Source organism: Hyperolius riggenbachi, chromosome 4 (assembly GCF_040937935.1).
Source record: "Hyperolius riggenbachi isolate aHypRig1 chromosome 4, aHypRig1.pri, whole genome shotgun sequence".
Lineage (NCBI taxonomy): Eukaryota > Metazoa > Chordata > Amphibia > Anura > Hyperoliidae > Hyperolius > Hyperolius riggenbachi.
In genome coordinates, this window is record NC_090649.1 from 46,149,438 (window position 1) to 46,170,819 (window position 21,382).

General features: G+C 48.0%; 1 protein-coding gene across 1 annotated transcript in view; it reads right to left on the reverse strand.

The window, feature by feature from the left end:
• Positions 1–276: 276 nt before the first annotated feature.
• Positions 277–21,382, reverse strand: part of LOC137571201 (serotriflin-like) — an 86,099-nt gene continuing 64,993 nt past the window's right edge. The window contains exon 10 of the mRNA XM_068280025.1: positions 277–3,680. Within this exon, the coding sequence (XP_068136126.1) occupies positions 3,547–3,680 (134 nt within the window). The 3' untranslated portion in view covers positions 277–3,546. The remainder of the gene's footprint in view (positions 3,681–21,382) is intronic.

Here is a 21,382-nt window from a genome sequence, read left to right on the forward strand (position 1 = left end):
AAGTGCACACACACACATACAGGCACCTACACACGCACATGAGCGCACACACAAGCGCACACACACGCACACATACATGCACACATGCACGCACACACACACAAGTGCACACACTCACCCACACATACACATGCACACACTGCTCACACACATACACACACCATTCTCATAGTGGTGAAGTTACACTTTATATTATGCCACAATCAGCATGTCAAGTTCTCTTTGCTGTTCTAAAATAGGAGAAAAATGACTGAAGCGAGAATTTTTTTAGTTTCAGAAATCTTTATTAAAATATTACCGGTAATCATTCTTAAACACACAACCGTGATATAGAAGGCATCCTTTTAAAAGAATCATTTAAACGCCTGATTCATAACATAAGTATGCTAAACACACATACAGGGGGCAGATTTAAGGAAAAATTGGAGAAGAACTGGTGAAAATGAGATTGTCGATCTCAAAATTTGCATAATTGCCATTTTGTATCAAGAGCCACAGTCATAATGTAAAATCAAAATGCAAAATTCTTTAAAAAATGCATATTTCATTCTGCGCAAAACCATAATCGCGTTTTAATAATTTCAGGGTTATGCATAATTACTGAGAAATGAGAATGAGAAATTTGATTCTGTTTGTTTTTGTTTTTTCTTTTTGTTTTTGTTTTTGCTTTTTACCGTAAGTTTGGTAAAATGACATTTTGCTGCGGTACACTTGACTATATACCCGGTTCTAAATTCAGTACACATTTTATACATTTTAGAGCAAACCTGTCATCCAGCGCTGGGACCTTCTGCAAGTTTGCGTCCCCGTCTGTGGATGAGCGCGACTGCAATTTCACAGGCGCTGGATGTAATGCGGCTTTATGCATTAGTGGCTTTATGCCAGTGCACAGGCGTGAAGCGTCCTGCACCTGCGCAGTGTGGCTGGTCTTGTTCATAGATTGGAGTGCGGTTACAAACTTCCAGACTCTCCCAGCACTGGATCGGTGGTCCCGTGGAGGACGTGGGAATCCACAGGAGAAATCTAGAGTCTTCTCTCTACTCAGGTAAGTATGTGACTTTCTCTCTTTTTAACCACTGCAGGACCATAGGCTTACACCCCCCCTAGTGACCAAGTTACTTTTTACAATTCAGGCCACTGCAGCTTTAAGGGCTCGCTGCAGGGCCGTACAACTCAGTACACAAGTGATTCCCCCCCTTTCTGCCCACCAACAGAGCTTTCTGTTGGTGGACTCTGATCGCTCCTGCCATGTTTGTTTTTTTATTTATTTTTTGTTTGTTTGGTTTTTTTTAAATAAAATTCCCTACTTTTTATTTATTATTTTCCCTTGCCTACCCTCGCTCCCCCCACCAGCCAATGACAGCGATCGGCTGTCATAGGCATCAGCCTATGAGAGCCGATCGCTCCTGAGCTCCAAGCGTCACGGCGGTCCCCAGTACAGCGCTGCACAATGTAAATAGAGATTGATGACGGAGCTGGGAGATTGATGACGGAGAAGAATCAGTCAAGCAGGGATGTGCGTACATCGGCACGCGCAATCTCCTGCAAAACCCCGCCCCAGGACTTGATGCCAATTGGCATTACGCGGCCCTGGGTTGCCACCCTCCCAACGCCGATCGGCATTAGGCGTTTGGGAAGGCGTTAAAGTCAAACGTTTGCTTTAACCTTTCAGCAGTCAATTTATTTAGAGGCTTGCAAGTGCTCCAGGCCAATTTGTTTTAGCACATTTTTTTAAAATCTCTTATTTGTTACGTTTCCTGGTTTCTAATTAGTACTGCTGTAATGTGTGCTGATGGCCAATTGTTGTCACTGGGGGGCAGTGTGAGACAAAAATAGAGGACTTCTGCTTTCAGTTTTTTTCTTTTCTGCTAGTAGGAAATATAGAAAACTCAATTGCTGCTACTGAGTAAAAATGTCTAAAATGCATATCTCGATATACATTCACATGTACAACAGCAACATGATATTTTACTGAGTTTAACCTTGTCAGCCAGCCACCTACCCCCCCTTAAGGACCAGGCATTTTGCGCGGGAAGGGGGTGCGCGCGTTTGGGGGGGTCAGGCGGCCGGATCCCGTCTGTGGCTGCCTGGATTTGTGTCCCCCCATGGTGGTCTGGGCCCCCTCTTCTGCCAGCAGCCTTCACTTACCTTCCAGGCTCCAGCGATGAGCCGCACGGGACTCTCTTCTCCAGCCGGTACCTCCGTTCTGCTTGACGATCAGTTCCGGGTCGCAGCTTGATGACGTCATCAAGCCGGGACCCGGCGCTGACATCAGACGGAGAGGAGATGCCGGCCAGAGCGGAGGGGGGCGCCGATCGTCGCTGGAATGGCAGGGAGGTGAGTGGATCCTCTTCTTTCCCCCCCTGCCGCCGTAGCTGTCAAACTGATCACTACGATCCGACGGCGATCGTAGTGATCATGTGATCAGCAGCCATACGCAATGGCTGCTGATCACTCGGGGGAGATGTCGGCTGTCATATGACAGCTTAATCTCCCCCTCCGGGTGCGCACGATCGCGTCGGGAGCGGAAACTGCGGGCCGGCGTAGATCCTACGCCGCATCAGGCTAGAACAGCCACAAGTGCGGCGTAGGATCTCATAGAGGCGGTCCCGAAAAGGTTAAAAACTGTTTGTTCTTTTAATTTTTAAAATCAATTTTCACAAAATTACAAGTTCTCTTTAAGAAAACAAAAACAAACGTTTTGGCTTGTTCGAACTTACTTCGAGGAACGTGTTTTCACAATTTACGCCATTGCAATTGCAACATTTTTGCAAATTCTTGCATATGTGAAATTAGCTCATTACAATCATCACCGGTAAAAATTAGAGCGAAAATGCAGAGATCAAAGATTCTGATTGGTCGCTCTGAACAGCTACTACATTAAGCATCAGTTTTTCTCCAATTCTCTCTGTACCGCTTTTGATAAATCTGTCCAGAATGGAAATCAATTGAAAACCGATTTGCTGGGTGTGGCAGAAGTTAATCCCTCTCTGATCAGATTTCCATTAGAGAGGGATCAATTATTTTAATACATCGGGGGGAAATTGATGCATGCACGGTTACCTATAGTTTGTACACTGTGTACACGAAAGTGTTGTGGCTGATACCAGCTTTCCCTGCTCTACCTTTGTCCTGCAAAGTCCTCCCAGATTAGCCACATATCTGTGATCTGTTTTCTGCCTGTCAGCCTGATCAGTGCTCCCTGAAATCCATTCCTCTCCTGTCTGTACCTGGATAACTTCCATTCATACTGAATGGCAGATGGGAGGCAGGGGAAGACCTTTCGAACAGATATACTTTTAATGGCAACAGGGGTTTTCAGAATACTTCGGTAGACAAAAGTCAATAATTATAATCGCATGGTTGCTCAAAGGGATATAATGGGTTGATTTAGCAAATTTATGTTATAGGGCAAACACACAATTACACTTTAAAAGCAATCGTAAAAACATTAAAATTTTGAAAGGCGCAAACTCCCCTCATAAGATTTGTAGCCACGTCATGAACTGTGCTGTGCAGGTGGCTTCTGAAGAGAAACAGGACTCCTTATCTGATTTCTCCATTTGTGCACTTGCATGTGGCGGGACAGTCGGACACAAGGCTCTCGTCGGTGGTGCATTCGTTATTTGTATTATAAGAGCCACAATCGCTATATTTATCTTCCACCGGGCAAGCATTTGCTGGGGACAAATGAGAAAAAAAACAAGTTTGTATTAGAGGGAAAAAAGTTGTGTATACAGTGGGATTATAGACAGAAAAAGGAAGAAAAGATAATGGGATTATACTCCCATAACTGGAATTTCAGTAACTACTCTGTTACATAAAAGAACATTTCAAAGCATTCCCAAGTATTCACTGTGTGTATTTTTTTTATTTTCACTGCAGAGAGCAGTAAAAGCTTTCTTATCTCTGACTAATTGGCAAAGGCAAGAATTCCTGTCTTCATTTTGCCTCCCTCCTTTTCTGCTAAAGTGATTGAAGCTGTGGCCGGGGCAATGTGTCTATGCAGCAGAGGGAGGGGCAGATTTGGGGGGTCATAAAAGGCAGTCCCATTTGGAAGCAAGACATTTTGAGCGCCTGTGCAAATGGTCTATTTGGACACCCTATAGATGCTAATGAAAAAAATCTGCTACCAGGCCCCAAAAGCAGAAATTTGGGAGCCCAATAAATAGCTGGAGCTGGGCCTGTCCATTCAAAATTTTTTGTTTTGATCATTTTGAAAATGATTGCTTTGAAATTAGTGTTTCAATTATCATTTTGTAAATTATTGTTTTAAAATGTATTGTTTTAGAAATTCATCGTTTTTTGAATTTACGTTATTTGTGGCGGAGGAAGGGTGGTTTTAGTGTTAGGCGGCAGGAAGGGAGGTTTTAGGGTTAAAGGGACACTTAAGTCAAACAAAAAAAAATGAGTTTTACTCACCTAGGGCTTCCAATAGCCCCCTGCAGCTGTCCGGTGCCCTCGCCGTCTCCCTCCGATCCTCCTGGCCCCGCCGGCAGCCACTTCCTGTTTCGGTGACAGGAGCTGACAGGCTGGGGACGCGAGAGATTTCCTCGCGTTCCCAGACACATTAGCACCCTCTATGATGCTCTATGGTATATGATATATGCTATAGTAGCATAGATGGCGCTATTGTTGCCAGGAACGCGAAGAATCACTTGCGTCCCCAGCCTGTCAGCTCCTGTCACCGAAACAGGAAGTGGCTGCCGGCGGGGCCAGGAGGATCGGAGGGAGACGGCGAGGGCACCGGACAGCTGCAGGGGGCTATTGGAAGCCCCAGGTGAGTAAAACTCATTTTTTTGTTTGACTTAAGTGTCCCTTTAAGGGTGAGGAAGGGGGTTTGTAGAAATAGGCGTCAGAAAGGGGTGTTTTAGGTTAATGCTAGGTACACACAATGAGATTTTTTGGGCAGATTTACTTTCTGATCGATTATTTCCAACATGTCTGATCTGATCAATCAATCCATTTCCTGATCGTTTTTCCGTTCACTTGGAAAATCGATCGGAAGTCAGATCGGACCTGTTCGAAATCGTCGATCTGACAGTAAATCTCTCAGAAAATTGTCGTGCTTACCTAGCATAAGGTGTGGAGGGGGAAGGTTCGGTGTGAGAGTAGGGTTATATTTAGTTGTAAAGTATTGACAATATATACCAGTGTTGTACTATTGTCATTACCACTGCAAATATTTTTTGTGTTCACCCACTACACAACGGTATACCCCCTCGGTGGTGCCTAACCCTCAAACCCCCCTGATGGTTCCCAACCCTAACCACCCCCCGGTGGTGCCTAACACTAACCACCCCCCTGGTGATGCCTAACACAACCCCCCCCCCCCCCCCCCCCCGGTGGTGCCTTAACCTAAAACCCCCCTGGTGGTGCCTAATCCTACCCAACCTGCCTGTGGTGCCTAACACTAACCCCCCCCTGGTGATGCCTAACACTAACCTACCCCCCCTGGTGGTGCCTAACCCTAACCATCCCCTGGTGGTGCCTAAACCTAACCACTCCCTGGTGGTGCCTAAACCTAACCACTCCCTGGTGGTGCCTAACCTTAACCATCCCCACTGCACAAACACCCTTACACACATAAAGACAATAATATATTTAATCCATAAAATACTTCACTACAAATAACATGAATAGAATAATGGATATATTTTAATATAATAAATAGCCTTAAAATCATATACACATGAACAATATTATAAATAGAAAAAGTTATATATTTATAATAGAATAAATAGCCTTACAATCACGTACACATTAAAAATCTTAAAATAATGGTAGTATTAAAAGTGATATACATTCACCTAAAGGATTATTAGGAACACCATACTAATACGGTGTTTGACCCCCTTTCACCTTCAGAACTGCCTTAATTCTACGTGACATTGATTCAACAAGGTGCTGAAAGCATTCTTTAGAAATGTTGGCCCATATTGATAGGATAGCATCTTGCAGTAGATGGAGATTTGTGGGATGCACATCCAGGGCACGAAGCTCCCGTTCCATCACATCCCAAAGATGCTCTATTGGGTTGCGATCTGGTGACTGTGGGGGCCATTTTAGTACAGTGAACTCATTGGGCCTGATTCACAAAGCGGTGATAACTCAGTTATCACGCCTAAAAGACTTTAGGCGTGATAACCTTTGCACCACCTAGTTATCACCGATTTGTGCTGCTCTTCGCGCGAAGCTCCCGCGCGCAAAGTTTTGTGCACGCAACCGCGCACGCGTGCGTGCAAAGTCCCATAGGACCTAATGGACGCTGCGCGCGAAGCGGGGGCGCTGCGCGCGAGCGAAGCGGGGGTGCTGCGCGCGAGCGAAGCGGTTGCGCGCGCAACACTTTGCGCGCGGAAAATTCGCGCGAGTTTCTTCTTATCATGCCTAAACTGAGTTTAGGCGTGATAAAGCGCTTTTCACTCGCGTGCAAACACTTTGCACCGCTTTGTGAATCAGGCCCCTTGTCATGTTCAAGAAACCAATTTGAAATGATTCGAGCTTTGTGACTTGGTGCATTATTCTGCCGGAAGTAGCCATCAGAGGATGGGTACATGATGGTCATGAAGGGATGGACATGGTCAGAAACAATGCTCAGGTAGCCCGTGGCAATTAAATGATGCCCAATTGGCACTAATTGGCCTAAAATGTGCCAAGAAAACATCCCCCACACCATTACACCCCCACCACCAGCCTGCACAGTGGTAACAAGGCACGATGGATCCATGTTCTCATTCTGTTTACGCCAAATTCTGACTCTATTGAGATTCATCAGACCAGGCAACATCTTTCCAGTCTTCAACTGTCCAATTTTGGTGCGACATTAAGGTCGCACCCCATGCGACCTTAGAGGCGCATCGGGTGCCCCGTGTTTTGCGCGCACCACACTGTGCGGACTATGCGCACGAGTTGATTTTATCACGCCTAAACTGAGTTTAGGCACGAAGAGGGGTTTTTCACAGGCGTGCTAACAGTTAGCACTGCTTTGTGAATCAAGCCCTCTATGTTTCAGCCGCTTTAGTGCACAGAGAGGGGGGCCAGAGGCTGTCTCCTGTCACTGTACTCGTCCCCCCTCCTCCAGAGGCAAGTCCGCTCCCTCTCTGCTGCATCTGCCGCCTGCCGCTTTCTCCCTCTTCCCTGCACTGAATATTGGGGAAGGATAAAGGAGCTGCACACAGACTCCCTGAATAATGGTTCTAGGTGCTGCAGTTCCCTTCTATACTCTCTGCACTGCCGCCGGCGGTAGTGCAGAGAACAGATGGGAACGCCACCACTTGGATACATTATTAGGTGAGTCTGTACCTGCTGCCTTTATCCTCCCCGATGAGCTCTGAATCAGTGTGGGGAGGAGGGGGATGCGGAGGGGGGGATTCTTTCGCCTGGAGGGCACAAGATGGCACCTGTCAGGAAAATAATATAAATTAAAAATTAAAAGAAACCAAAATGTGGACAGTGCATTACATCTGATATGTAAGTAGAGCAAGCATTTATCTATTTACATTTTTTGTGGGGGGCATATGATTGCTAGAGGTGGGCCGAACGGTTCGCCGGCGAACGGTTCCAGGCGAACCTCGGGTGGTTCGCCTTCGCCGGCAAAGACGAACTTTCCCGGAAGTTCGATTTGCCCCATAATGCTCTATGAGGGTCAACTTTGACCCTCTGCATCACAGTCAGCAGGCACATTGTAGCCATTCAGGCTACACTGAGCCCTGAAGGCACGCGCCATCACTTCCCAAAATTGTGAGGACGTGCTTGAGTATTTAACACAGAACACCTCATCTCCCCCAGCCACCAGCGCTACAATAAGCGCGACATCCGCTGCATTTGACACTTCGCAGGAGTTATTTGGTGTGGAAATCACTGATTCACAGCCAATAATGCTACAACAAGATGAAGGCGCTAAGCAAGTTACAACACCTCATACGTCTGAGTTAGGTGGCGATAGTATGGACGTAATGTGTGAGGAGGGGGATGATGAACCACCTGAAGTTGGTGCAGTTGTGGAGTTGTCTGAGGGAAGCGAAGCTGGGCAGGAGGATTATGATGACGATTATACGGATGCCACTTATGTTCCCAATAGAGGAGATGACCAGGGGGACAGTTCAGAGGGGTAGCCAGAGAGGAGTAGGAGGAGACGAGTCCATGAAAGAAGCAGAGGGAGCTCGTCCTCAGAAGCAGCTGGGGGCAGTGTTCGGCGCCATGTATCACCAGCTTTGGCCAGCCAGCCAACATGCCCTTCAAGGTCAGCTGTTTATGCCACCATAGTGCCATCACCCCAGGGGGGCTCAGCGGTTTGGAAATATTTTAACGTGTGTACCTCAGATAGGAGCAAAGCCATATGTTCTCTCTGCCAGCAAAAATTGAGCCATGGAAAGGCCAACACCCACGTAGGGACAAGTGCCTGGAGAAAAGGCACAAACAGCTATGGCAAGAACACCTGAGGAAAAGCAGCACTCCTCAAAAGACAAGCCACCCTCCTTCTCCTCTTCCTCCTTCAGGTGCATCGTCTTCATCCGCTTTCTCCCTTGAACCTTCACAGCCACCCTCCTCCACACCGCCTCTGCCCTTGAGCGGTTCCTGCTCCTCTGCCCACAGCAGTACCCAGCTGTCCGTGAAGGAAGTCTTTGAGCGGAAGAAGCCAATTTCAGCCAGTCACCCTCTTGCCCGGCGTCTTACAGCTGGTGTGGTGGAACTATTAGCTCGCCAGCTATTACCATACAAGCTGGTGGAGTCAGAGGCTTTCCGTAAATTTGTAGCCATTGGGACACCGCAGTGGAAGATACCAGGCCGCACTTATTTTTCACAAAAGGCCATACCTAAACTGTACCATGCAGTTGAGAGGCAAGTGGTATCTATTGCGTAGAGCGTTGGGTCAAGGGTCCACCTGACCATGGATGCCTGGTCTGCCAAGCACGGGCAGGGCCGCTACATTACGTACACAGCCCATTGGGTCAACCTGGTGACCGATGGCAGCAAGCAGGGAGTACGTGGCTGCGCAGCGGACCAACTTGTGACACCTCCACGGCTTGCAGGCAGGCCTCCTGCCACTTCCTCTCCTTCTCCTCCAGCTACATCCTCTTCGCTGACATCCTCCTCCTCCTCCTTGGCTGAGTGGCAGTTGAACTCTAGCGAAGCTGCCATCTCCTCCTCTCCAGCTACACAGCCCCATCTCCCCAGAACCTATGCTGCATGCCAGGTACGACGGTGTCACGCAGTCTTACACATGTTTTGCCTCAAAGCGGAGAGTCACACTGGACCAGCTCTCCTGGCTGCTCTTAACAAAGAGGTGGAGCAATGGCTGACCCCGCACCAGCTGCAGATCGGCAACGTGGTGTGTGACAATGGAAGCAATCACATTTCCGCATTGAATTTGAGAAAGCTGACACATGTACCCTGCATGGCACATGTGCTGAATTTGGTCGTGCAAAGATTTGTCACAAAGTACCCAGGCTTAGAGGACGTGCTGAAGCAAGCCAGGAAGTTGTGTGGGCATTTCAGGCGGTCTTACACGGCCATGGCACGCTTTGGGGACATTCAGCATAGAAACAACTTGCCGGTGAGACGCCTGATTTGCGATAGCCTGACCCGCTGAAATTCCACCCTGCTCATGTTCTCTCGCCTGCTAGACCAGAAGAAAGCCGTAACCCAGTACCTGTATAATTACAGTAAAAGGACACAATCTTGGAAGATTAGGATGTTGTGGCCCAACAACTGGACACTGATGCGAAATGCATGCAGGACCATGAAGCCGTTTGAGGAGGTGACCAACCTGGTGAGTCGCACTGAAGGCACCATCACTGACTTGATCCCCTACGCTTACTTCCTGGAGCGTGCCGTGCGTCAAGTGGTGAATGAAGCTGTGGAGGAGCGTGAAAAGGAACAGTTACGGCAGGAGGACTCGTGGGAGCGATTTTCATCCAAACCAGATGTTTCCTCGACACCTGCGGCAGCACAGAGGGAGGAGGAGGAGGAAGAGGAGGAGTCGTGTGGGGAAGGAGAGGAGCCAAACTCGGATGAGGAAGGCATTTCTGTGGAGGAGGAGGAAGAGGCGGCGGCAGAAGAACAACCGCAGCAGCCATCACAGGGGGCTTCTGCTGCTCCACGTTCCTGTGGTATTGTTCGTGCCTGGGGGGATGAGGAGGACTTGTGTGATGTCACTGAGGAAGAGCAAGAGGAGATGGATAGTACGTCTGGATCCAACTTTGTGCAGATGGCCTCTTTCATGTTGTTCAGCCTGTTGAGGGACCCCCGTATAAAAAAACTCAAGGGGAATGACCTGTACTGGGTGGCCACGCTACTAGACCCTCGGTACAGGTACAAAGTGGCAGACCTGTTACCAACTCAATAGAAGGCGGAAAGGATGCAGCACTTGCAGAACAAGCTGGCAATGATGCTGTACAATGCTTCAAAGGGTGATGTGACAGGACAAGGCAATAAAGGTACCACTGGCAGTAATCCTCCTCCTCCCAAGTCCACGCAGGCAAGGACAGGACGCTCCAGCGATCTCGCGGTGATGTCGGACATGCGGACATTCTTTAGTCCAACGCCTCGCCGTAGCCCTTCCGGATCCACCCACCACCAATGCCTGGACCGGCAGGTAGCCGACTACCTGGCCTTGAGTGTGGATGTAGACACTGCGAGCAGCGACGATGAACCCTTGGTCTACTGGGTGCGCAGGCTAGACCTGTGGCCAGAGCTGTCCCAATTTGCCATCCAACTTCTCTCTTGCCCTGCCCTGACCTTCAGTGCAGCTGGAGGCATTGTCACTGAGAAGAGAAGTTGCTTAAGTCACAACAGTGTTCAGTACCTCACCTTTATCAAAATGAATGAGGCATGGATCACGGAGGGCTACTGCATGACCGAAGACTAAGTCAGTCCCCACACACAGCATCTCTGCCTGCAGGCCGATTGACTGCCTTCTCCGCCACCACCAACAGGATCCAGGACTCTCGGCGGATTCCAGAATTTTTTAGGCCGCTGCTAGCATCGGCCGCTATACTAATTTTTCTGGTGCGTGTACATGCCTGCCTAATTTTTCTATTTGCACTGCGGGCGGCTGCAACAAAAAAAAAGGCATGTACATGTGCCCATCCCCCTTCGTGATCATTACCTTGCCGCGGTGAAGGGGCTTGCATATCATAATAAAGCAATGACGGCCGGCTATAGGAGTGTCTTGGGTGGGGGTGGCACACCAAAGATAATAAGGTTGTTGTTTCATTGTGGTCAGACAAAATTTGATCAGCTGGTCACTGTTCTGTCATTCAGCTACATCAGCCGGGCGACCACATGGGTTGTAAAGCCACCGTCACCTGCACTCTCGTCATGGTGCGCACCAGTCCAGCACGGCCGTCACTACACAAACGGCTGTTTGCAGTCACTGCATACCTTTCACTGCATCTGTGACTGCACATTGTATTATACCTGGCAGTCAGTGCATAACTTGCACTTGAATGGATGGCAGACTTGCCCTCCATAACGGTTTCCCGTTAAAGGATTTAAAGTTGATTCATTACAATTAGGGCCTCAAAAAGTCCTCCTGAGTCCTGTATTGTTATTTTTGGTCACTACCTCAGGGCGGGCATTCCTGCCTGCTGCCCTCCTTGCCTGGATGTGTGGTGGTAGCCGTTTGTTAGGCTCCAACTCTGGACCGGAATCACACCAGGAAGTGTTCCCCCACCATTAGCCATGGTCAGTGGTCACAATGGCAGACTTGACCTCCATAACAGGTTCTCGGCGTAGACCAACCTGGTGAATCGCAGTGAAGGCACCATCAGACTTGCCCTCCATAACGGATTCCCGTTAAAGGATTTAAATTTGATTCATTACAATTAGGGCCTCAAAAAGTCCTCCTGAGTCCTGTATTGTTATTTTTGGTCACTACCTCGGGGCGGGCATGCCTGCCTGCTGCCCTCCTTGCCTGGATGTGTGGTGGTAGCCGTCTCTTAGGCTCCAACTCTGGAACGCAATAGAAACCGGATTCCCCGGCCATTACCCGTGCATTGGACAGTCACCATGGTACTGAGACTATAGTACCATCTACAGTTTCACACAATTAAAAAACATGGCAAACTTGCCCTCCATAAAACATTCTTGGCAAATGCTTTTGACTTGGTTTTTCTTCCACTGGGTCAGGGGACCATCTGACCACAGATGCCTGGTCTGCAAAGCACGGTCAGAGCAGGTACAGCATGGGTCTCAGCAGGCTCCCACTTCGGGCCGGAATCCAACCTTGATTCCCCGGCCATTACCCATGGTGACAATGGCAGACCTGCCCTCCATAACGGATTCCAGTTAAAGGATTTAAAGTCAATTCATTTCGAAAACAGCAGGGCCTCCTGAGTCCCGTATTGTTATTTTTGGTCACTACCTCGAGCCGGGCATGCCTGCTGCCCTCCTTGCAATGGATGTGTGGTGGTAGCCGACCATTTGTAAGGCTACAACTCTGGACCGGAATCACACCAGGAAGGGTTCCCCCACCATTACCATTGGTCACAATAGCAGACTTGTCCTCCATAACAGATTCTCGTTGCATGTACTGAACAGCAAGTAGAAAATGTAATGTAAAAAAAAATAGATGTAAGCTTTAATAATGGTAGAGAAAAAAACATTTCAAGGGGTCTAACACCTGGAGGGGGGCATGGCGGAGTGGGATACACGCCAAAAGTCCCGGGGGAAAATCTGGATTTCACACAAAGCAGCGTTTTAAGGGTAGAAATCACATTGAATGCTAAATTGCAGGCCTAAAGTGTAAGCCCCTTAACCGCGGCAAGGTAATGATCACGAAGGGGGATGAGTACATGTACATGCCTTTTGTTTTTTTTTTGTTGCAGCCGCCCGCAGTGTAGCCAGAAAAATTAGGCAGGCATGTACACGCACCAGAAAAATTAGTATTAGTATGCTAGCAGTGGCCTTAAAAATTCAGGAATCCTCCGAGAGTCCTGGACCCTGTTGGTGGTGGTGGAGAAGGCAGTCAAGCGGCCTGCAGCAGTGGTGCTCAAATACCCCTTTTTAAAATTCGAGTTTGGTCGAATTCGAATAGTAAATTATTCGAGGTCAGTCGAATATTCGAGTCGAATAAATTTTACTATTCGATTCGACCTCGGACTTCGAGCTCACTATTCGAGTCGGTATTCGAGCTCATTATTCGAGCTGACTATTCGAATTGGCCTTAAATAGCTTCCCAACACTTGTTTTGAGGGTGAATGATGCAAGAAACATATTTTTTTCCAAGTAACAACAGCAAGTGATTATGTGGGGATGTTCCTTTAAAAAAAAAAGGTGAAAAGAGAAGTTGTGTCCAGAATTTTGTTCAGTACTGTATATACTTCTTCTTCTTCTTCTTCTTTATCTTCTATATCTTCTTCTTCTTCTTCTATATCTTCTTCTTCTTCTTCTATATTGTCTTCTTCTTCTTCTTCTTCTTCTTCATCTTCTTCATCTTCATCTTCTTCATCTTCTTCTTCATCTTCTTCATCTTCTTCATCTTCATCTTCTTCATCTTCTTCATCTTCATCTTCTTCATCTTCTTCTTCATCTTCTTCATCTTCATCTTCTTCTTCTTCTTCATCTTCTTCTTCATCTTCTTCATCTTCATCTTCTTCATCATCTTCTTCTTCTTCTTCTTCTTCTTCTTCTTCTTCTTCATCTTCTTCTTCTTCTTCATCTTCTTCTTCTTCATCTTCTTCTTCTTCATCTTCTCCTATATCGTCTTCTTCTTCTTCACTTATTTCTCTTTTCATTTTTTTTTTTTAAAGAAATGCAGCTATTTTTGAGCGTAACAACAAATAGCTGGTGGCGCACGCATGTTGGAAGCGCCATTGTATGTGCTCCCTGGCAGTGGAAACACACAGACAGCAGGAGGTAAATTCAGCAGCAGGAGGAGGAGGATGAGTGTGTGGCAGCATGCAGTCAATGAGGCAGGCAGCGTGACATAATAGCCCTGGTACCTAGCGGTGATACCAGGGCTGTAAATAAACACAACAGGAGGTCCCAGACAGCGGTCGTGCAGCCCACATTGTGTCCAATACACAACTGGGACAACACAGTTTTCAACCCGGGCACCTCAGAAAAATTAAAACTTTTTTTTGTAATGGTTTTGTAGTTTTGGTTTTACAACCAATTACACAGATATATAGCTATTTTTTGACGTAATAGCTGGTGGCAGAGTGGCAGCAGAAGGTAAATCTGTGTACCCTGGCGGTGGGAAACACAGACAGACAGCAGCAGCAGGAGGAGGAATGGAGGAGTAATTATGTGAGCAGCTATTGTTTGACATAATAGCTGGTGGCAGTGTGGCAGCAGAAGGTAATTCTGTGTACCCTGGCAGTGGGAAACACAGACAGACAGCAGCAGCAGGAGTAATGGAGGAGTAGTGTGAGTGTGGCAGCAGGTAGACAGCGTGACATAATAGCCCTGGTACCTAGCGGTGATACCAGGCCGTAAATAAACACAACAGGAGGTCCCAGACAGCGGTCGTGCAGCCCACATTGTGTCCAATACACAACTGGGACAACACAGTTTTCAACCCGGGCACCTCAGAAAAATTAAACCTTTTTTTTTTTAATGGTTTTTTGGTTTTGTTTGTAAAAGAAATTACACAGATATATAGCTATTGTTTGACGTAATAGCTGGTGGCAGAGTGGCAGCAGAAGGTAAATCTGTGTACCCTGGCGGTGGGAAACACAGACAGACAGCAGCAGCAGCAGGAGGAATGGAGGAGTAATTATGTGAGCAGCTATTGTTTGACGTAATAGCTGGTGGCAGTGTGGCAGCAGAAGGTAATTCTGTGTACCCTAGCAGTGGGAAACACAGACAGACAGCAGCAGCAGGAGTAATGGAGGAGTAGTGTGAGTGTGGCAGCAGGTAGGCAGCGTGACATAATAGCCCTGGTACCTAGCGGTGATACCAGGGCTGTAAATAAACACAACAGGAGGTCCCAGACAGCGGTCGTGCAGCCCACATTGTGTCCAATACACAACTGGGACAACACAGTTTTCAACCCGGGCACCTCAGAAAAATTAAACCTTTTTTTTTTTAATGGTTTTTTGGTTTTGTTTGTAAAAGAAATTACACAGATATATAGCTATTGTTTGACGTAATAGCTGGTGGCAGAGTGGCAGCAGAAGGTAAATCTGTGTACCCTGGCGGTGGGAAACACAGACAGACAGCAGCAGCAGCAGGAGGAGGAATGGAGGAGTAATTATGTGAGCAGCTATTGTTTGACGTAATAGCTGGTGGCAGTGTGGCAGCAGAAGGTAATTCTGTGTACCCTGGCAGTGGGAAACACAGACAGACAGCAGCAGCAGGAGTAATGGAGGAGTAGTGTGAGTGTGGCAGCAGGTAGACAGCGTGACATAATAGCCCTGGTACCTAGCGGTGATACCAGGCCGTAAATAAACACAACAGGAGGTCCCAGACAGCGGTCGTGCAGCCCACATTGTGTCCAATACACAACTGGGACAACACAGTTTTCAACCTGGGCACCTCAGAAAAATTAAACCTTTTTTTTTTTAATGGTTTTTTGGTTTTGTTTGTAAAAGAAATTACACAGATATATAGCTATTGTTTGACGTAATAGCTGGTGGCAGAGTGGCAGCAGAAGGTAAATCTGTGTACCCTGGCGGTGGGAAACACAGACAGACAGCAGCAGCAGCAGGAGGAATGGAGGAGTAATTATGTGAGCAGCTATTGTTTGACGTAATAGCTGGTGGCAGTGTGGCAGCAGAAGGTAATTCTGTGTACCCTGAAATACCACAAAACCTGTCTATCTCACTCACCAATATACGTCAACCTTAACTGTTTGTGTTTTCACAAACAGGAGCAACTGCATAAAAATTTCCAAGAATTACTATTAAATAAATTAGCTGTCGCTCAGGATTTAGACAATTATGAAACCTTTATTGTATTGCACTTAGCACTAACCCACCCTAAAAACAATTAAAATACTGCGGAGCGCTCCACCACACCACAATGTCAGCACAACCTCATACACTCTCCATGCACTCTGGTACCGGTACCTTCCCTTTAAATATTTCCAGCGTGCGGAGATAGAGTGGTTGCTGAGTTGGTATGTTATGCCGACTGCTCGGCTTCACGCTACATGCAGTTCCCCAGCAAGGCTTCAGACAATTTCTCTCGGGCAACAGTCTCTTACCACCCGGTGACCAGGCACATCTTTAGTGGTTTCTTGGTCCAGTCGTCAGCGCTGGTTTGCCTGTCTGCTCAACCCTCCATTACTTCCGTGTTTCTCAACCCAGTAGGAATAACCGCTCATGGGGAGAGGAGGGGAGACACAGGATCTTCTTGCTGCAGCACGGCCGGCCGGCTAGTTGGAGCGCTCAGACGCATGTGGTAGCCACGCCCATCGACGCGTTGCGCCCGCCCCTTGCGAGCTTCGTCAGGATGTATGACGCGGCGGGCGGGTCAGTGTTTTATGCGTCATTGCGGACGCGATTACTGGGCGTTCCTGCTGACGTCACCTGTGCATTCTGTCACAGTGCTCAACTATGGAATCTTCCCCACAGTGCCGCTATAGCGCACGCGATCCAATGACAATCTTCAAGTGATCCACAATCAGGTATCTGTTATCCACTCAGCTGACTTCCTATTTTAGAGGCAACAACACATAGAGCTTTTTCAGCATCTGAGTACATAGTTATCCCATGTAAACAGGGCTTTTATACATATCAAGGACTGATACTTATAGAAAGGGGGCATAGTTCAGTTCCTGGTTTAGGCCAGTGGGTGTCAGGGAATCAAGCAAATAGATCCATTTTGCCTCCTGCTGCAGCAACCACTTTTCTTTATCTCCACCTCTTCTGTTATTTTGGATTTTGTAGATCCCTTTAAAACAGAAACCATTTTTTATCCCCCCATGAACTTCACAAAAATGCTCAGCAACAGTGCTACGATACTCCCCATTGAGCTTCTTTCCGCAGTTTATGTTGCTTACATGCTCTGAAATCCTCTTTTTTAGTTTTCTTGTTGTCATGCCGACATACAGCATAGGACACGGACACTGTATTATGTATACTGTCCATTCTGAGTTGTAGTTGATAAAAGAATGTATCTTCCATTCCTTCTCTTTATTGGGTGCCTGAAATGTTTTTGCTACATCAACATATTCACACATTGAGCATGCCCCACACTTGTACATTCCCTTCGTGCTAAATTCTACCAACCAATTTGATTGTGGCAGTAAATCAGAGTGTACCAATCGGTCCCGCAGGCTGGGTGCACGTCGGGCCACCAGAGGTGGTCTCTCACCGACAATGGACCCAAATACCGGATCGATCTGCAACACCGACCAATGTCGGGTCAATATGTCACGTATACGCGACCAATTTGAATTGTATGAAGAAATGAAGCTGGGACAAGATGTATTTCCCTTTTTAGCTTGCTCCAGACTTCTATCTTGCTTTTTCAGCAATTCAGAACGTGAGGTCCGAATGGCCCTCTCAGCACCGGAGCACAATGCCTCATGCCCATACCCACGATCTCTGAACCGATCATACATCTCTGCGGCCTCACGCTGAAAATCTACCTCACTAGAGCAATTCCTCCTAATACGGAGGAACTGACCTCTAGGGATCCCCCTAATGAGGTGTGGAGGGTGATGGCTGGCGGCGTGGAGGAGGGTGTTCCCCGCGGTAGGTTTGCGGTACGTTGTAGTCCGCAAAGTACCGCCATCTTTGACAACACTCAAATCCAAAAAGGATATACTGGTTGAGCTGTAGGTGTAAGTGAGATGTATATTGCGCTCATTTACGTTGAGCCGGTCGAGGAATCTTTCCAACTCCTCCTCACACCCCCTCCACACCACCAGCACATCGTCAATAAAGCGGAGCCACACCTTCACATGAACGTCGAATTCAGGTAACGTATAAACGTCTTTCCGTTCCCACAGGCCTAAGTGTAGACAGGCATAGGCAGGCGCGCACGACGCCCCCATCGACGTCCCGCGCACCTGCCTATAGTGGGCATCTTTGAACAGGAAGCAATTGTGCTCCAGTACATACCTCATGGCCTGTACCACAAAGTCGTTGTGGACTGGTGTATCAGGATAAGCATCAGACAAGAAGAACCTCAGAGCCTCCAACCCCACTTCGTGTGGGATAGACGTATACAAGCTCTCAACGTCTATCCCCACGAGTAGGTCGCCAGGGTCCACCAATAGATCATTAATCAATCGCAAGACATCCCTCGAGTCCTGTACATAGGAGGGGAGGGACGTAACCAGCCTCTTAATCTTCTGGTCAATCCAGATGGCCAAACTCTCAGTGGGACCATCAATGGCGCTGACTATTGGTCTCCCAGGGGGCCTATTTGAGTTCTTGTGGATCTTAGGGATCAGGTAGAACACAGGGATCCTGTACGTGCCTACCCTCAAGAAGCTTTCTTCTTTTTCATCTAACACACCTTCTTCTACTGCGTCATCGACCCATTGGTTTACGCCGTATGCGATTCTCTCATAGGGGGCACTTCGAAGTAATTGATATGTATTTGTATCCCTAAGTTGCCTTTCGGCTTCCTCCAGATAAAGGTCCCTAGACCACAGGACCACATTTCCCCCCTTGTCACTTGGGCGTACAATCACTTCCTTCGCTTGCTTTAAGTCATCTAGTGCCTTTCTTTCTCCCCTAGTGAGATTATCTCTAATCTGTCTAGTCCATGGCAGCTTTTTAAAATCGCGGGTGACCAGATCGAGAAAAATACCTAGTGATGGAAAGGTATGTATTGAGGGCATGTAGTTAGATTTGGCACGACATGCCACATGCTCAATTAGTCCCATTTCATTGGTTCCTTCCTGATTATGACTCATGCCCCCCTCTGGGTTCTGATCCCTAAGGGTTTCCAATGTCCTAAGCGCTTCAAGGTCCCCCAGCCTCCATAGGGGCTCCTCATTACTATTTTGGCACTCTCTCTCCTGTTCATTCTTACTGCCATAAGTTGCTTTCAAACAAAGTTTTCGAACAAACATTTGTAAATCCTTCTGAACCAGGAATTCATCACCCCCCTGTACCGGTGAAAAGGATAATCCCTTGCCAAGGAGGGAAATGTGGTCCGGGCCCAGGGGAAAATCAGACAGATTAATCACGTTTTGTGCCTTTTCATGTGGTTGGCTTTTTCCAGGTTCGGGGGCAACTTCCCCCTCCCCTGTGTAATTAAGCCTACACATATTATCACCTATTTGTACTTGCCCTGCCGCGGCGGTTGGACACGCAATATAGGTTTTGAAGGCTGCACTTTCCTCCTGTTTCTGCCTCGTCTGTTTCCTTTTCCTTGCTTCTTTTTTGTTTCGTCTCCGCTGCCTCCGTCGCTTTCGTCTAAAAAAGCAACGGATTTGCCCGAGGTCGATGACTCAGGAGAATCTGGCTGCCCCCCAATTCCTCCCTGATCTCTTGGAGCTCTGGGTCTACTCCCTGATCTAGATCGTGGTTTTCCAGGCAGATATAGGAAATACTCCCCCTCCTTCCACTCCGCTAGATCTTTTAGATACTTTGTTTGTTTATCCTTCTTAATTTTCTTCTGTGTTCTCTCCACTTCCCCTTTCAATAGATCGTTTAGTTTTGAGAACACTGGATTCTCCTTATATGGATCCAGTGCCTCAATACTTGTATCCACAGCTTCTCTAATTTCTGTCAATTGTATCTTTTCCTCCTCTATGATTAAGCCCAGTACCACAAATCCGTGTGCGATACTTGCGGCTTTCCACTTAGGGAGGAATCGATCATTACGCAGGTGTTCAGCGGGAATAATCTTTTCCCGTATTCCCCAGGGTAGAACCCGTGCCTCCCTATAAGACTCTAAGGTCGATATGTTCCATTTACGTCTGAGGTGTTTGAGGGTCAGTTTCCTATGCTGTCGACATAGTTGTTTGATTTCTCGATCAGAGTCAACTGTAGTGGAGTCAATGTCGTTTATCTTAAATGTGGATTCAATGTCAAGATTAATGTCATCTGTGATCGCGTAGGCCATAGCACAATAAGGTCAAACTGAAGCCAACGACTCAATAGTCAAGGGAGGAGAGACAACACCAAAAACCTATGAAATACCACAAAACCTGTCTATCTCACTCACCAATATACGTCAACCTTAACTGTTTGTGTTTTCACAAACAGGAGCAACTGCATAAAAATTTCCAAGAATTACTATTAAATAAATTAGCTGTCGCTCAGGATTTAGACAATTATGAAACCTTTATTGTATTGCACTTAGCACTAACCCACCCTAAAAACAATTAAAATACTGCGGAGCGCGGTGGGAAACACAGACAGACAGCAGCAGCAGCACACAGCAGCCCACTGTAGGTGTAAAATGTGTGGCTGCAGGCGACGTAATAGTCAAAGTGAACCAGGCTGGCTTAGTGAGCAGGAGCCAGGAGGTGGTAAAGGGTGGTAAGGCACATTAACGATGGTTCTTAGCCAGTTCATGTCCCCCTCTCGCCGACAACAGGGGCCAGGAACTCGCCTTCCACCCACGCCTGGTTCATCTTGAGAAACGTCAGTCTGTCCACAGACTTGTGAGACAGACGTGAGCGTTTCTCGGTGACCACGCCACCAGCTGCACTGAAGCAGCGCTCGGACAGCACGCTGGAAGGGGGGCAGGACAGCACTTCCAGGGCGTACTGCGCCAGCTCGCTCCAGATCTCCAGGCGCTTGACCCAATACTCCATGGGATCAACAGGGGCATCGCTGTCAAGCCCGCTGTAGGACCCCATGTAGTCAGCCACCATGCGGGTCAGGCGCTGGCTGTGACCGGAGGAGGATGCTGCTGCATGCACCTCCTCTCTAGTCACTGCTGCCGGAGCCTCTACAGTCCTGTAGAGCTCGTGGCTGAGAGACAGCAGGTCTGTGGGGCGCTTGCTGCTGCTGGATGCAGGCACCTGCTGCTGCCTCTGTGCTGGCTGCTGGACAGTGGGGGTGGAAGGCTGGGGGAAGGCTTCCTCCAAGCGCTCAACAAGGGCCTGCTGCAAGCTCCTTATTTGTTGCGCTGGGTCTCCTCCTGCAGGCGGCAGGAACTGGCTCAACTTCCCCTTGAGGCGTGGGTCCAACATCATGCTGATCCAGATGTCCTCCCTCTGCTTCATCTGGATCACCCTGGGGTCCCTGCACAGGCACGTCAGCATGTGCGCTGCCATTGGGAAGAGGCGGGCCACGTCTGCTGGCACATCGACGGCAGTGCTGCTGTCCTCATCCTCCTCCTCTGCCTCGTCAGCCTCATCCTCTCTCCACCCCCGCACCAACTCAGCTGCACTGTGCTGCTCCCCCTCATCAGCAGCAAGGTCAGGGACCTCCACCAAGTCCTCCTCCTCCTCCCCCTCAGAGGTGGACTGTGCAGCTGCTTGCCGCTCCTGCTGGTCCAAGGCTGCCGCTCCCTGTTC